Source organism: Lytechinus variegatus, chromosome 2, assembly GCF_018143015.1.
Source record: "Lytechinus variegatus isolate NC3 chromosome 2, Lvar_3.0, whole genome shotgun sequence".
NCBI classification, from domain to species: domain Eukaryota; kingdom Metazoa; phylum Echinodermata; class Echinoidea; order Temnopleuroida; family Toxopneustidae; genus Lytechinus; species Lytechinus variegatus.
Window position 1 is genome coordinate 72,082,596 of NC_054741.1, and position 15,368 is coordinate 72,097,963.

Below are 15,368 nucleotides of genomic sequence, written 5' to 3' on the forward strand. Positions count from 1 at the left end.
ATATAACCACTAAACCTAATTATTGATCAGTAACTATTTCCGAACTTTCTTTCCTTGAACTTTGAAAAACCTATATACAGGCCTATAAAAAACCGTTTCAAACCCAAGCTTGTCCATGAGACTAGCCTCTCATGTGGGTGTGGTTTAGATGATAATTTTAGAAGGTCTACACCAGCTAGGGAAATGTCACATCAGAGGAGGATCAATTATCATAGGGAGGGGCGTGGCGGGGCCGGGGGGGGATCAACCACATTTCATCCGATCGGCTGATTGAATAATATTTGAATTCTATGTTATAAAAATTATGTGAGCTATCTGAAAGACAACCCTATAGGCCTATACTCGCGTGGCAAGATAAAGCATATCGAAAGCAAGAGGAAATGAGTTGAGTATATATGCAAAATGAAATTATACGATATGGATTGACAAACAGTCAATTCAGTCCTGACAGTGAACATTCAAAAAAGGCAATTTAGGCCTTTACAAACCGTTTCAGATAGAATCAATCGACACTCAGTCTCCGAAAGTCATGTACAAGTATAATACCCTTTCTCTCATTACTGCGGATGTCATGATATTTATCATATATGAATTATATAAAAATATAAGACCATGCATGAGATGGCGCTCGGACAAAAATGACTCTGCGGGGAGTAAGAGTTTTCTCAAACCTGAATGTCAGTGAGCCAATCGCCTCTATAGGCCTCAATCTCTTTTTGCCATCGGTTGTTTTTACGAATAATCTAAAGGTAACCTCCAGATAGAGGGATGAGAAGAGGGATGGGAAGGCTCCGGGGCGGAGGGGGGGGGAGGGGTCACTCTCAGGGGCGGATCCAGAATTTTCCAAAGGGGGGCAAATTTTTCGGAGGAAAATTTTGAAAAGCAAAAAAATAAATAAAATTAAAAATTAAACAACATATCAAGGATAATTTGTACCGAAAAAAAAGGAAAAAAAAGAAAAAAAATATTTTCAACCACAAATAAAGGATATTAAAAAAAACAGGTTTCAATCACAAATTAAGGATACTTCATACCGAAAAAAGGCCTTCAATTTCAAAAGAGCAGTTTTGATGGCATTTTAACATTACAAATTTTAATTTTGCTTCTCAAAGGGGGGGGGGGGGGGAACGTGTCAGCTGTGTCCCCCCTGGATCTGCTAGTGGTTACTCTCTTTATGCGGCCTGCTCAGAACTGAGGGTAAAAATATCCATTGGCGGATCTTCTTGAGGTGCATAAAAACTGGGGGAAACAAAAAAGAACGAAGGAAGGAAGGAAGAACTTATATAAAGAAAGATAGATTGATAGAAAGAAAGAAAGAAATATAGAAAGAAAGAAAATATCCCCATTAACATAAATACAAGAAAAAAAATATCCCCATTCCCCCATGATCGACACCCATATATTCACTGTCATTTTTAATGTCGGTACCGATAAAGAATATGGGTTTATGACCCGGAAGGAAGGCCTACAATGAAAATAAATAAATAAATAAAATCCGCCCTATTTCTAGAACAGGGCGGTGCTACAGGTGGGGGCAGGAGTGCAACTTTTTTTTCAAGTACGTGAAAAAGGGGAAAACAAAATACTGAAGAGAAGTAGAGAGGTATTGGTCGTGTAACTCTTTATTACCCCTGTAATTTAATTGAGATAAATAAAGATCGTCTTCCCCCCCCCCCGTCAATAGGGTGGTGCCGCCGCCCCTGTTCTATTTAGCTTCAAAGTTCCCTTCTCATTCTCTATCCTTCAAAATAAATACAATAACGTCAACAAAGGGACTCGTGATCCCTCTCTCAATTATTATTTTTCTATTTCATTTTCACTTTTTCTTACTACCCTGAGCTGAGAAAAAACATTAGATTCATGCCCCGTGCACCCCACCCACTGACCTGCATGCCCCCATGCCCACATCATGCACTTCTAGAGCGCTAGCGCGCGTGGAGCTTTTGCAGATCGTTACCATAGCTTTGTGACCTTTGACCCAAACAATAGTTTTTCACCGGTACCCCGTTTCTCTCCGAACGAAAGCAAGGCTTGAAGGAATAAGACGATTGTAATTGTTTACTACTTCATCATTTCACTCTATAAATCTATGATTCTAAACTGATACTGTCTATGACATTTACAGTTTTGGTGAAAATCGGATGAAATTCCTCTGTCGGTGTATTAATTTGAACTTTTGAAGCATATATAAGAGACACTAAAAAATTCAGCTGCTTTTATCGGATTGCTGAACATCTTACCAGCCGAGCCCGCTGGCGTGGGTATCGTACAGTAAACCCTGTAGATCTAGCTGAACTCAACCAGGGAAAGATGCCGTATCAGAAAGTACCAAAGAAAACGCAACCTCTGTGGCATGATTGGGACTATAAGGCACAGAAAAAAGGTGTCCGGAGTACAGTGTATTCTGTAAATGGAGATGAATATACAGGAGAATGGCTTGACAACAAAAAACATGGTGAGACAATAAAACTTTTAAAGGGAAAAATAATAGGTAGACCAAAACTATTATTAAGAGTAAAAAAAGTCAAAGGTTTTATGATTCTAGTACAAGTTGTAGTAAAAAAATTAGTAATGTTGGGGGGGGGGGGGGGCTACATGTAGATTGGACAAATGTGATACTGATAGGCTCAGGATTGATTGTTTGCTCACAACTTCAGTTATGATCAACTTGTAAATTGCAAAGAATTTAAAAACGAACAAAACCAAGTCTTATGTTACTGTTACAGATTTTTTTTCCAAATAGTACGGTAATTGATCTTCTGTGCTGCACTTGTTATTTCATTTTCAGACTACCCTTTTAAAATTAAATGATATATACTTGTAAAGTTGTATTTCTCGTATTAAATGGCAGAGTGAATTATACCAAAGCCTGGGGGGCCATTGACGAGTGGATACCATGCGCGACCATAAAAACATGTAAAAACGATGTCTTTTTTTTCAAGATAGGGCATGTTACGTATGTAACGTGATAAGGGTGTCAAAAACACAGAAATAATAAAAAAAAAGGGTATCTATTTTGCTAGGAAAGCTACGTGTTTAGGGTCAAATTTACGGGGATGATGAAACAAAATGAAAAAATGTTTTGTAAAGGATGTCCATTTTGCCCCAACACTACGTGTTTAGAGCCTGTTTAAATTCTGATTTGTACGAGCTGTGGAAGGTGGGGGCGTACTAAACCAAATGATGTGTAAAGATAAAACCGACGACCAACGGACCTGTGACATAATAAAATATCGCAGTACTTGTTTAAGGGTTCATTTCAGAGAATATTTGCCAAGAGTATCGTTTTGTTTCCAATACTTGTTAAAGGGTAGGGTTTCACATGCAATACTTGTTAAGGGGTCCATTTTCATAATATGGAAAATATGTGTTTAGGGTGCTTTTCGAGACCCCATGGTCGCGCATGGTATCCACTCGTCAATGGAAGTGGCCCCCCGGGTACCAAAGCCACTCCCATGGCAGTATTAAATGCCCTGTTAACTGACTTCAATGGCAATTCCCAGCCCCAGGTGATTGGCCTGAGAATACTGAGGACTAACCCCAAATTGTCACCCCAAATGCAATCAATAATAGCATCTTCTTTGGCTTGCTTCATCAAAAGCACCAATGCCAACTTCTAGCACCAGTAGCAAATAGTACCTAGCAGCTCATCAACCTTGTGACAAACACTGAGAGAATACCGGTACTGAGGAGTTCATTTGGGTGTGGAAACGACCCACAACGAATAACAACAACAAATGATTGGCCTAGTAAATTTTTGATGCCATTTTGAATTCCCCATCTTGTGCTGACAAGAAACTTGCCCTCTGTTATATAATAGAAAAAGTGGCCTTGCCCTAAAACTGCCCTAATGCAATGGGAATGGAGCTTAGATGATGCTTCCATTATACATTGTTCTTTTATGTTTTGGAGTAATCAGTATAGCACACCATACATGTACATGTATTAAAAGTCTTTTGTCAAATGAAATGCATAAATTCACAAGTATGGTTGGGAGCAGATTATAAAAATAATTTTTTTCTCTAGATTTCCCCCCAAGTCGTGCATTAAATAATTGCAAGTTGAAGTAGAACATGTGCTTTGTAACTGCCTGATAATTTTTTTATTAATGAAATATTGATCGCAAGTTCTCCAAATTACTGTCTTGTCCGCTTAAGCAACCTGTTTGGACATACAACAACTGGTATAAAATAAATATTAGAGGAAATGTAATACTAGACTTCTTTTAATACAAAAAAGAACAACAAACATTGCCTATGCATGATTAAACCATGAGTATCTTCATGCTAAAGATCTCTGGTATTTGAAACATGGGAGAAATGTACAGTTCTTCAACCATCCTAACTTGGAGCTATTTATTTAATCCAAGACTAAAATGTGTGACAGATTAGTTCTCTTTTACCCCTGAAACCATACATCTGCATTTATTGTAATTAAATTGCTTCTTTCATTACAGGCAAAGGAACGTACAAGTGGAAGAAGTCAGGAGCTTTATATGATGGAGATTGGAAGTTTGGAAAGAGGAATGGGTTTGGAACATTAAGTACCCCCATGGAGGGAGGAGGCTACAAAAGAATCTACTCTGGTGGCTGGAAAAATGATAAACGACATGTGAGTGCTCTAGGAACAGAAAACCATGAATGTTAACTAGATTCTTGAGTCAAATATTTCCTTGAATGTTTTTCTTATGAAATTCCTTTAAAACTTTAAGATTGAAAGACTGGAGAGGAAATTTAGGAATTGTGGCATATAGCTGAATAGATTATAGATGAGTGAGAGTTGATCCAAAATGACACCTAGAGCTACATGTATTTCAACAGCTGCATATTAAAGATGAAATTGCAGAAGTTGGTTAAGTTACATGGAGTGAAACATTAATACCCAGAAATATAGGAAAATTGTTTTTCTTATCTAAATCTTGGAAGATGAATGAAACTAATATCACAATCTAATCTAAATAATATGATTGAATGCTTGACATTTAGTCAGCAGGGAATCGGTACTAAAAGATATGACAAAATTTCACTACTGCTACAAGTGCTAGACCGTGTCATAAATTTTGTCATATCATTTGCTTGAATATTGTGATTATGTGCAATTAAGAAACGCATATTTTTGGTGCACGCTAAAGAGAAGATTTTTATGACAAAAGTTATGACATCCACCAAATTAATGATTCTGTCTTATCTCTGAGAAAAGAGAAAATGATCAAAATACTGCCCCAGGGTATGTTGGACTCTTTGAAATTTCTATCTTAAAAACATACTGTATAAAATTCTGGACAGTCATTGCTCCTTGCATCATGGTAATTAAGCAAACCATGCCTCTGAGAATTAATCATTATCCTACATCACAAGATCCTTCTCAACGCAAAAATTACATCTTGCAAAACCAAGAAAGGAGTGTAAAATAAAACAGCTGTTCTCTTATACATCATCAAAAATTGTCAACATGTTATCTGTATGTATTAAATGCTCTGCCTCAATTCCTATTTTAAAGCGAAATGTATGTAAAATCACAGTGAGCTTAATGTTCTACTGTATGTGTTTTATACACACAGTATATACCCCCTCTATTTTTCCTCTTTTTTGTATTGTGAATATTTGATGTTTGATTTGATTGTGTGCATGTATGTGATTGTATGATGTTTGAAATATGAATTGTTTTTATAACAAGGCTCCCTTGTAAAGCAGGCCTCTGGGGCTTGGAAAAGCTTTTTATGAGGAAAAGATTTATAACTGATAAAATTAAATCAACTTGTGTAAATATTTCTCAAAGGCAAAAATGAAATGCAAAAAATCAAGTTTTACATGCAAACTTAATTTCTAATATTTCTTCTTCCAATTTTGTTCAGGGTTATGGAACAAATTTTTACTCAGCAGAAGAGTACTATGAAGGAGAATGGTATGCTGATAAGCGCAGTGGGTGGGGTAGGATGTACTTTGCTGATGGAAGCACATATGAAGGAGAGTGGTACAATGATGAGAGGAATGGACAGGGCATGCTCAGATTAGGTAGGTTATTCTAATTGAACTATATATTAGTTTATGAATTATGGTTTCATTTCTTTGGTGCTTATTTGCTTAAAGTGATGTGAATATCGACAAGTGTAATTTCCCAATTTGTTTATGTACAGTACTTTATCAGTATTTGTTTTGGAAAGTTATATTTTATTAATTCATCACATTGTTACTTTAGTGATGTTAAAACATTATTTTTCATTTAAATCTGTCTATAATTTCTTTATGGCTGGGTAATAATATGTTGGAAAGTGCTTTAAGCTGTATTGGGAAGAGCGCTATAAACTAGCTATCATTATTATTTCTTTTATGCATCATGTCCTTATTTGTTGTTGATATGTATGATGTAAAATTTGCGTGAATTATTTGTTATGATGGTCTAACATTGAATGGTCTTGGGAAGTCCCCCCTATCAATCAACCAAAACCAAAATTAGAAAGAGAGGAAAAGGAAAAGAATGATACTGATGTTTCAACCTCTAATTGTTCTTCTTTTCATCGTCAGAATATTTTCAGACATATGCCCCTGTAACATTTTTCTCCACTCTCTTCTCCCCTCATTTCTATTTTCTTGTCAGACTATTACTATTAATCTATTGCTGCTCATTGACACTGTGGGAAACTAAGATCACTCTGTATGCTTCAAATCTTTATTGCCATTGTTCTCTGCTTGTTTGTCTCTGTCTCATACTGTGATCTTGCTTGTGTAAGAATGTCTGCCCAATAGAATTGATTTAGCTGTACACCTTTGACATTGAAGACAGCCTGAATGTAACTGAGCTTGGTCCTGTGAGGCAAAACATGGCATGATTTCACAAACATTCCATTTCATACCAGTAATATTTCAAATTGACATAAGGATTTTTTTTTAAGCCAGTATTTTCATATTTCCCAACTTGAAATTTGAATGTAGTATCATTTTGGAAATTTGTAGTTGTTTGTTCATACAAAGTCATTTAATATTCTTTATATAATGGTCCATAAAAACAGTCAGCCCCATTCAGTTTTTATTTTGAAGATATTGCTATATTACAAAATTCTATCAGGGTAAAACATTGTATTGTCTGTGCAGGGGCTAGTTTCCTATTTTTCATTTATTAAAATTTATTTGTGTACTGTTTGTTTTGAACCAAATGGTAACTTATATTTGTTTAATTCAGGGGGCTACTTCCTTCTTCAGCCCCCATTGTGTTTTTTTTTCAATCTTTTTTTAGTTGCTGTATAAGAGGTCAATTTCTTATAAATGAATTTCCGAACCTCTGCCAGCCTGAAGTGTCCTTTAAATTATTTGGAGGATGTGGAAAGTAGGCGCAGTAAACCAGGATGTCTAGGTCAGGGATAGAGAGAGGGTGGCTGGCAACAAAATAATTCATTCAACAGAATAAACATGTTTACACTTTTCCACATTGCTTGGTCATTACTGCTTTTACAATGATAACAACCCTTCACACACTAAGAACAGGGAGTTGGAAGCTCCTGCTAAGAACAACAAATCCTTAACTTGGGCAGTCCTTGTTAACCATGATTTCAACTTTTATGTTTCATGAAAACATTTATTTGTTGTTGTGGTATTTTACTTCTGAGATATAGTGAATACAAAAAATATTGTTACAAGAGCCTACATTTATCAAGCCCTCTATTTTTCAGCAATTTATCTTGTAGTAGATGGGAATCATTTACATTATTGTAAATAATCCTGTTTATTGGCCACTAATATAATTGATTTGATACAGACTATGACATCAGTCATTTAATTATAAGCAGCATATGTTGCTACATGCATTCTGATATTAAGTGTGCTTTGGCATATATATGGAAAAATGGTTAGGATTTTTAATTCATTTATTCCATTATGAAAGATTTCTGCCTAAATGAGACAGAAAATCGTGTACAACTCTTGAACGCACACACAGGTCACGGAGTGACCCTGAGTGCAAACAGCTGACTGTGTTACAACTTAGGGGTGATACATTTTCACAATAGGGGTGATCAAACTCACTGGAGGGACTTTAATTCACTTATAACAAAGAAATGTGTACTACAGTACTCCTGTTGAATGCTCTGATGAAAATTATATGAGTTTCACATTCATTTGAACGGGAGGACAAGATTATTGTATATATCGAGTGCATTATGCATAAATCATACTACCATTGCGACCCCTGCCTGGCCGATGGTTCAGGCATGACGATCCTGAGTGACGTCACCGATAGAGACCTCAAATGCCAGGAGAGCCTATTCGACAACTAACTTCATCTAAAAAACACGTATTGAAGATAACATCCAATGGGGAATGGCTTTCATTTTCATGAAATATACATTCCATTCTTCAATAAATCTTTCACCCCGTCGTTAACTGCCCATTCATTCTCGAGCAATGGGGGAATGAATACAGAGTGTCTCAAAGTTTGTGTGAAAAAAGGTGCATTTTCCATAGAACTTCTGCCAAAAAGCAATGCGTAAGGGAAAGATTAGCCCCAAAACACGAATAGATGAGTTAATCAAATGGGATGAATCATGAAAATCAGTGAAATATAGTTTCTCCTGTACTCATTACTGAATACCCCGACTTGATACGATTAATTTTTCCCCCTCTCCATCAACTTTTAAGAAAAAGGGTGCATATTTTCATAAAAATATCATGTGTTATATCGACGGACGCCCGTGCGTACGAGCAGGAGGAAGTCAAATGTCTCGTATTTTTCATAATGAGCAACAATGGGCATAATGTAAATGACTGACTGATATTAAGATAGGCTTTTACAGTTTATCGATCTAATGATAGTCTTTAAGATATCAGAGTGTATGTTTCAAAGTAGTCAATATTACATGTAGTAACTTTGGTTGTCATTCAGAACCAAAATCACCATTCCAGCTACTCTTGTAAATTGTACAAACAGGAATAGGCCTACATACATAACTGTCCTACACATATCAAGATGTCTACAATGAAAAAAAAATGTCATGATAGCATCAATAATTCTTGAGGTAGGCAGAATTTCTTGTATTGCAGCTGCTTTGCCCATCGAGCTTTTGCAGACATGGTATGTGACAAACCTCAATGTCTGTCACCTTTTTTATGGAAGGTTATGACTTATATTTAGTCTAAAACTTCCCAAGTATTGCTGGTTACATATTAAGAAAAGATATGGTATATTGTACTTCTCAGTTTTCTCAGTATTTCTTTTTTTTTCAATAAAGTTAATAATGCTATTGAAAAAGGTGAATGATTAGGATCAACACTGAACATTTATGTCATTAATTGTCAGCAATGGAGGAGATCTTCCATTTCAATCTTATATGTACACCACTCTTGTTCTGAAGGAAATCTAGTGGTGATTAATCTGGCAAGTCTGTTCTTGGTTTTTCTCATTCAGCGACAGAGAATCGTTACGAGGGCATGTGGAAGGATCACAAGAAGAATGGACCAGGGAAGTTCTTTTACTTGGACAAAGGTCAGGTCTATGAGGGTGTCTGGGTCAATGACATTGCCAAGTGTGGCACCATGGTAGACTTTGGCAGAGAGGGAGCTCCAGACCCAACTCAGTATCCCATTCCAGAGGTATGTCTTACACTATATGTGTCACATCTGTAATTGTGTTAATAATGTAGAAGCAAACAAAAGTAATAGGCAACAAAGGCTTACACAACACACACCTGTCCTTTTGACACTCTTCTCTCTTCTTCTTCCTCCTCCTTTCCTTCTGAAAAAAAATTTTGGCTGCCCCCTGCTAACACTGCCCCTGGATTATGATAATTATGATCATGGCCATTAAACGAATAATTATATAACAGGGTAATGATATTTTAGTGGTTTGGTAGATAGGGCATATTTTGCAAATTAGATAGAGTATATATTGTTTATCAAATCAAGATAGAATTTTCTTTGAGCACTCATATGATCTGTAGAATAATTTCAATCATGATGGCACTCGTATATCTCTTCCTATTCTGTTTCATTTCAGATCAAACTCGCAGATGCAAATGGCGTACTCCAAGAAGCAGAAGATATGTTTTTACCCGACAGTGATTGAGGATGTAATTACAGTATCAAAATAAACATTCTAATATACAGCCAACTGGTATTGTAATTAAACAACTGAGAACTGGATGATTCTTTAAACTAGCATATTTAAATTTTGTTCTGAGAGGAAATGTCCAAGCATTTAAAAATTGATGAATTATGAACCAAGAGAGATATCAATTATAGCTCTTCTTTTGTTTACAAAACCTGGATTCTGAACATAATATAGTTGTTCTGAACATTCTAGCATAATGAAATAAAATTAATGAAAGTTCATTGTTGAGTTGTTACAGACTGCCATTAGATTAAAATATAACCTATTGTGTAAAGTCTGATAAGTTGAAAACACATTTTCCCCAAAATACATCATATTGAAATATGTGTGATATGAATTTTATTCATGGACTAATAGCACTTCAAACTTATTTGTGGGGGTAAATTTACTATTTATAAAGAGCACTATTTATATATTACATAACTTACTGAATAGCAATTCTTCAGAAATAGGGGCCCGACAACTTCAAATCCATACACAAATTGCATATGTAATTGTACACTGCTAATTTATGAGGAATGCTATTCATGAGGACCATTGTGAAGAATTGCTATTCCTAAATGAATAATGGGCAGTGTTGTAAATACCTCAAAATTACAATATTCTTTAATAATCTGTTTATATTGTATTTGTAAATATGTGTACATTATATTTTGTAAGAAAACTGCAATAAAAAAGGAAAACATCAATACAATGATTGCTCTGAAATTTTTATTGAAGTAGTTTAAATCCATGATGCTTGTTATTCTGTGAGAAGAGTGTTTTTTAGAAGAAAATATTGTAGTATTTTTCATCCAGACTGCTAGCAATTTTCCATGTCATAAACATATTCTAAATCACAGTGATTAAGAATACTTCCATACAGGCTTGGAATAGTGACCAGTAAGATCTATATCCTGAGGATTCACTTTTAAATTGTTTTAGATTTAATTCTAAATCCAGATTTCTACTGGTCACCTTCCATGGCTGGTCTAGATCTATTCAAATCTATGAAATGTATCGTGTATTGATAACAAAAAGAGGAAATGTGCTAACAATCTTTTAAAATGCTGCATTTTTATTACATTGAACAAGGAATGAAAGTTTGTTGATGTTTAACCCTATCTAGGCCGGGGGGCCTCGGAGGCCCCCTCAACAAATGGTGCGATATTTTCGCCGTGCGAAATTTTTTGACCGCGCTGCTCGCTGACTTTTTACTTTCAAGTCTTACGCAACTTTTGAGACCAATTTCGCTTCAGATGGGTACATGGTTACGAAATCATGCAACATTATGTAAGTGCATGTCAGACCGAAAATTGCTCAAAAACGTGATTTTATATACAAAGTCAATGCAAATTGTGTTTTCAACCAAAATTTATAATTGTATGATTATTTTTAGTTTTGCTAGTCTAAATATATTCATTTTATGCTTTTTATGATCACAGAAGAGTCCCCAACAGATTTCATTGAAAAAAACAATGAAAAACAAAAGTAAAAAAACAAAGAAATACATAAGAAATTCCAAAAAACAATATAATACATAAGAAAATTATTTAATATCACGATTTTTGTCATGTACACTTGCTAAGGACACCACAAAGAGTTTCTATACCAAAAATTAGAACATTTGGAGCTTTATTTAGGGAGTTAGAGGAAAAAGTATGACTTCGCATACTAATTACGCATAAATTAGCATAATCGCTTCATAGCGATTCGCATGAAATAAACTACTGTACAATCTTGTAGATTATGTCCCAGGCAACCCGCGTGCCAATTTTCGGCGCGATCGCGCGGTCGACGGCCGAGATCTTAGGGGGGGGGGAACTCCAAAATACCCTGGCCTAGATAGGGTTAATAAACAAGCTTCCAAATTGATGTTTATATTCTAAGGACTAGTAGGGACAAGTCTTCTATTTACGAAGTTATTCATGATTAATTTGTGGTTTCTCATACCATACGTTTTCTTAGAACCACAATAGCACATTACATAGGCAGGGGCCGCGGAATGGTTTTCAAAGGGGGGGGGGGCTGACCATGCCAAAAATCACAATCATATGGTCATTTACACGTTTTTGGAAAGGGGGGGCTTCAGCCCCCCCCCCCCTACCCGGTTCCACGGCCCCTGATAGGTACTAATAAGAGAGAAAAAGCAAAGTTGAACATTTTGTATAAAAGAAACATTTGTCTGCACCGCTGATTTTCTGCAGTTATTTAAAACTCTCAAGTATGATGAAAACGACCAGACCTCATTACCCGGGGGGGGGGGGGCCACTTACATTGGCGAGTGGATACCATGCGCGACCAAAAAAACACGTAAAAAGGATGTCTTTTTCACGATAGGGCACGTTACGTACGTAACGTGATAAGGGTGTCAAAAACACAAAAATAATGAAAAAAGGGTATCTATTTCGCTAGGAAAATTACGTGCTTAGGGTCGAATATGTGGGGATGATAAAACAAAATTAAAATGTTTTATAAAGGATGTCCTTTTTGCCCCAAAACTTCGTGTTTAGAGTCCGATTTGAGAAGTTGGGGTCGTACTAAACCAAATAAGGTAAAGCCGACGACCGAAGGACCCGTAACAATAAAACATTCCTGTACTTGTTTAGGGGTTCATTTCAAGGAATATTTGCCAAGAGTATCGTTTTGTTTCCAATGCTTGTTAAGTGTAGGTTTTCACACGCCAATACTTGTTAAGGGGTGCATTTTCAGAAAATGGAAATTACTTGTTTAGGGTGCTTTTCGATACCCCATGGTCGCGCATGGTATCCACTCGTGAATGGAAGTGGCCCCGGCCCCGGGCCTCATTATAAAGGTCATACAATTTATCATGAAAAGGAACCGTCTCCCACCAACAAAATAATGTGAACTTGGCATTTTAAACACTTTGCATTCACAAAATGATGTGTAACTAACTAAATAATCGGTGCAAAGAGCGCCGAAGTGCGAGCTGAAAATAGGAACATATCCCGGGGAACATAAAAGGAATGGTTGTCAGGAATTCGTGAAGATGATAGTCCTGAATGCGAGCGTGGAGTGCGGGCTGAAATCATGAAAATGATTTTTGCATGTATATTGATATAAAGAACTGGATACTTAAAGCACGATTAATCCACTTGAACAGAATCTCCCCCATATCTTCCGTTGACAGGGGGCCGGGGCCGATTTGTAAATTTCATTTTAAGCACATTTTGTATCCAGCCGTCAATTATGATCTTCTGTCCCTATAGAGCATAATTTGTACTCGAACCGCACGAGCTGCATCCCCCCCTCCGTCTAGGCGCAAACTTAACTTAAAATGAGTAACTTTGATAGACCTATTATCTCATCTTGCGTTAGCCACTTCAGTCCCCGCCCCTAGCACAAGCATGTTGCGGATTCACTTACTTAAAGGTCCGGGGTACACCGGGATGGAAACATTATATCAAAATAAAAAGAGTAAATTTCACAGAGCAAAGGCTGAATATGTAATCAAAATCTAACGAAATAACGAAATTATTGAATTTTAAGTTCAGCAATATTTTGTGAAAACGGTATATCACGTCGTTGTGAAAATTCATCAGTATTGCTGATAATTACATATCCACACTTTCATTTTTTTCTTATGTTGTTGAAATAATAATTACCTCCTATTTTCACACATGTGTAAATGATTTGCCTCCCCGATATAATAAAATAAGTTGGAGCTGTTAATATATTGTGATAATTTTTTTTTATATCCAATTTAGTTCTTGGAGGACAAAATTTGAATAAATATAATTTCATATAAAATACAAATGAAAGAACAAGTGATATATGAATTAAGGTTATTATATATTGTTGTTGCCGTTACCTTTCCTGTTTTTGTGTAACCATCTTCTGTTCGTTTGATTTGCAATCATTTAATAATCCTTATTTGATTTTATAATTGATATAATACGAACACTTAAAAATATCAATGCTGACTGAAATAAATGGTGATGATAATGATGATGATAATACAAAATGTAAAGAAAACCATATGCCTTTATTAGTATTTCATTAGGCTTTCCACAAATTAATTATTGTCTGGGCGGATAAAACTTGAATTGGCGGACAAAAAACAAAACAAAAAGATCAATTAAGGATATGATATCAATTTGCTCATTGAATATTCATGAAACATATATTTCACCAAAACGCAATGTCATTACCTTGTTATTCTTTGTTCGATTTTGATCAAATTTTCAGTGTTCTGTTTGTCTGATTTTTCTTTATTGGTTCAAATATTATTTTCAGCCTGTATCAAGTACCCGATTTAATTGCTTTTAATGGCCTTGGGAATTTCGTTTATGCTGATAGCCCTTGGAAAGCTAAAACAATATGTGAAATGCTCAATTGGGATAGTAGCAGCAACCCTTATAAAAAAATTGAATGGTATACCATTGACTACCATTTATTATACACCATTGATATACCATTGGTATATAACGGTTTATGATAGGGGCCGGGGCAGAATAATTTCTCTTGGGGTATGAGGGGGAGAGGGCAGAAGCGGACAAGAAAGCATTTCATTTTTTTAGTTTTCGAAATTTTGGGGGTTGGGCAATGCTTTTGACAGAGGGGGTCAGAAGCCCTCTTGCCCCTTCCCTTGGTGGCGGACGCTACCGAGTGCATTGTGTAGGCTATTTGGGTGCAAAGCACGGAGGGGGAGGGGAATATAAATGGGCAGGCCAATGCATAAGTGATTTATCAAATTCACTTGTCAAATCTTCAAAAAAATTTTTGCATGCATGCCTATTTCTTTGTTTTCTTTATTTTGTTTTAAAAGAGAATTAAGTGACCCTTTTTGTGGGGGGGGGGGGGGGCTATCCTCGGCACCAGCTCTGATGCAGTTACTCGTCACGAACAAAATACAACAGAACGAGTGGGTCTGCTCAACTTGTACCTCCTCTCGCTACTGAGCGACCCGTCGACGTTCTATTTCCGGTAATTCTAAAGGCTATCAAAAGAAGATGTAGAAATGTAAAATCTCACTCTGAGCTAGGTCTCAATATACCCGGGCTCAAACTACTTCACCTTCTCTCTGAGTGCCTGATTATGAAAATAATTTCAAGTTTATAGGCTCACATGTTCTTATAAAACCCCAATATTAAAAAAAATCTCTTAAAAGAGCCCCCTCCCAGTATTTCACATCCATTTTTAGTATTCACTTCAAATTTGGTATGACTTGCAAGTGGGCGTGCATCCATTACATGTATCTATTTCCGGGGTTATACTTTTTCCCTTTCATTTGTAAGAAGAAAACATACATTTTACCTTTCATTGTTCGT

General features: G+C 36.1%; 1 protein-coding gene across 1 annotated transcript; it reads left to right on the forward strand.

Moving 5' to 3' along the window:
- Positions 1-1,979: 1,979 nt before the first annotated feature.
- On the forward strand, positions 1,980-10,058 carry LOC121408909 (MORN repeat-containing protein 3-like). The gene is made up of 5 exons (XM_041600623.1): positions 1,980-2,455; positions 4,457-4,611; positions 5,855-6,014; positions 9,397-9,581; positions 9,985-10,058. The coding sequence occupies exons 1-5, from the start codon at positions 2,311-2,313 to the stop codon at positions 10,051-10,053; spliced, it is 714 nt and encodes a 237-aa protein (XP_041456557.1). The 5' UTR covers positions 1,980-2,310; the 3' UTR covers positions 10,054-10,058.
- Positions 10,059-15,368: the final 5,310 nt, after the last annotated feature.

Coding starts and splice junctions, on each gene's coding strand:
- LOC121408909 (XM_041600623.1), top strand. CDS start 2,311: ATGCCGTATCAGAAAGTACCAAAGAAAACGCAACCTCTGTGGCATGAT. Junction 4,612..5,854: donor GGAAAAATGATAAACGACAT/GTGAGTGCTCTA, acceptor AATTTTGTTCAG/GGTTATGGAACAAATTTTTA. Junction 6,015..9,396: donor ACAGGGCATGCTCAGATTAG/GTAGGTTATTCT, acceptor TTTCTCATTCAG/CGACAGAGAATCGTTACGAG.